General features: G+C 41.8%; 1 protein-coding gene across 1 annotated transcript; it reads right to left on the bottom strand.

Moving 5' to 3' along the window:
• Positions 1–211: 211 nt before the first annotated feature.
• On the bottom strand, positions 212–1,647 carry LOC148731079 (uncharacterized). The gene is made up of 3 exons (XM_088761889.1): positions 1,248–1,647; positions 695–1,054; positions 212–522 (listed from the first exon to the last, which is right to left on the bottom strand). Exons 1-3 carry the CDS (start codon positions 1,537–1,539, stop codon positions 212–214), a joined length of 963 nt encoding a protein of 320 aa, XP_088618015.1. The 5' UTR covers positions 1,540–1,647.
• Between the last annotated feature and the right edge of the window lie 539 nt (positions 1,648–2,186).

Here is a 2,186-nt window from a genome sequence, read left to right as displayed (position 1 = left end):
TTTCTTTGGGGAACTGGAGGAGAATAAAAGGGAGTTACACAAGAATTAAGGCATGTAAGAAAAGGATTGAATTGGGAAGAAAAACATAAACGAGTATTTTACAATGAGTGCTTTATTGGTAAAATTCAGTTACCGTAGCCAAAGACTTTCGACGGAGGGCATTCCTTTCTAATGAAGGCAAAATGCGACTTAATAGTAAAATATGTTGCTTTCAAATAAACTTCTGTTGCTTTACCTGACATAAGATTCCCTTCTGAGTCTCAAGATGGTTAACGAAGACTGAGGCATTCTCCAGTGTTGACTTGCTTATTTTGGTTGGAGGTTCCGTGGAAGGGACGCCAGCGAGCAGTTCGGCTATGACGTGATTGAAGACGTGTAGGGCTGTAGCTAGGCGGGGGATAAGTTCTGTTGTCTTGGATTTTGGAGGCACTGTGCCGTCTTGAATTGCTTCATTTACCTCTGCGACAAACATGTCAAGGTTTTCTCGCACAATGGCGATTGCGTCGTCCTCAAAGGTGTAAACTGTATTGTTGGCAATATTATTAATAGTCAGAAAGATTTCCTCGAAATCGCTCATGACTTCGGTCATAGTTAGTAGAGGGGACGGTTGATAGGTAGTCTTTAGCAGCCTCCATTTCGGAAAGCGTAGGCCATAAAGCTAGAGGGGTTGCAAATAAAACTCGGTCGATTAAACCTTGGCCATGGTCCATCTTTGCGATGAGCTTGGCGGCGTTTAACAATTGTGTTGAGCCAAGGATGGTGAAAGCAGTGTTAGGTGGTATTAGTCTTGTGTCTTCCGTTGAGTAGTGATAGGAACAGCGCTCACCAGAGAACAGTTTGCAGAGTAGCTGGACGTCTCCTGTGGCGTTGTCCTCGTCTGACTTCATCAATTTGTTGATTCTGTCAAACACCTCCGGAGATAATAGAATGGCTTTCTTGTTCTTGGCTAGATGCTTCACCAGACCTGACGAAGTTGTTTTGCTGAGTACAGTTGAGGTTAGGTCTGAAGCTTCTAGGGAATCTTGGGCTGCGTGCTGTATCGCAGACGATTTTCCTGTTGTAGAAACAAAAAGTCTTGTTTATGAAAAGGGCCCTTAAAAAATAACGGTTAAGTTAGAGTTAGCAAGAGGTTTGCAAGACTAGCCAGATACGATCTAACCCATGTAAACCGTTGCAGAACGGAGGAAAAAAGTAGGAAATTTTTGGTTGAGGCATCGTAAAACCAAATATACATATTTTATACTCACCAGTCCCTGGATATCCAAAAACTATGGTGAACAGGTTAAGAGGCTGCCTGTGGGTGGAAATGACTTCAACGCGGGAGTCGTTGCATGCGAGGATAAAGGCTGTTGTAGTAAGCAAAGTGGGAATAAAATAGCCTTCTGAGCTTCCAACCGAGACAGCCTTATTTTTAACAAAACGGTGTATTTCGTTGTCAGTGAAGAGCTTGCTGTAAGGAAATTGTATAGAATTCAATCGTCGCTCTAAATTCACCCGTGTCTGTTCGTTCTGCTTGTAAAGCTTGGAAACGGTATACATTCTTGAAGGGATTACCACGAGTATAACTAGAATATCATATCCTTAGCTTACTACAGTGAACTAAGAAAGAGGTTAACGTGACTGGAATAACGTGAGCTGTTGTTTCAGACGCCGGCACTAAGATTTATGCTAGTGGTATTGTTCTGGCGAGTAATTGAAAGCAATTTTCGTTTGTTCATTATTTAAGAGTTGTTAAATCTCTTAAATTAAAAGTTAAGGAATTAAAAGAATTTTGTTCTCACATTTAATAAGATATCATATCCTTAGAACAAACAAAGGGAGGCGGTTGTTTTGATTAAACAGGTAGTTTATTGAGACATGTTTACAAGTGTGTATAGGATCGAAAAAACCCCGGAAGTCCAGAAGTGGCACACAAACTCCACCTGAAGCCCAAAAACAAGACAAGGTGATGCAATGTGGCATGCCAAAGGGAAGTTATGCGCGAGATGAGAGAAAGCAGAGAAAATGGCCGGTTCTGTCCTGGTGTACCGGTTCACAAGGGAATTACCATTGTTCTTTCTTTGTTTAGGAGTTATCGGTTAGCTATTGTGTATTGTTTGGTCTTTTGTATCGGCTCTTGTGAACCGGTACACGAGGACAGAACCAAATGGCCGCGCGATGACTTGATTGTTTTACTGAACGATAAA

Source organism: Stylophora pistillata, chromosome 5 (genome assembly GCF_964205215.1).
Source record: "Stylophora pistillata chromosome 5, jaStyPist1.2, whole genome shotgun sequence".
Lineage (NCBI taxonomy): Eukaryota > Metazoa > Cnidaria > Anthozoa > Scleractinia > Pocilloporidae > Stylophora > Stylophora pistillata.
Note: the sequence above shows the minus strand (reverse complement) of the source record. Positions and strands in the feature narration are given on the sequence as shown.

Bases quoted from the DNA above. Each gene is read 5' to 3' on its own strand.
- LOC148731079 (XM_088761889.1), bottom strand. From the start codon at position 1,539: ATGTATACCGTTTCCAAGCTTTACAAGCAGAACGAACAGACACGGGTG. The intron at 1,055-1,247 runs GTGAGTATAAAA...TTTCTACAACAG, and splicing joins TTTTGGATATCCAGGGACTG to GAAAATCGTCTGCGATACAG. The intron at 523-694 runs GTTTAATCGACC...CCAACAATACAG, and splicing joins AAAGATGGACCATGGCCAAG to TTTACACCTTTGAGGACGAC.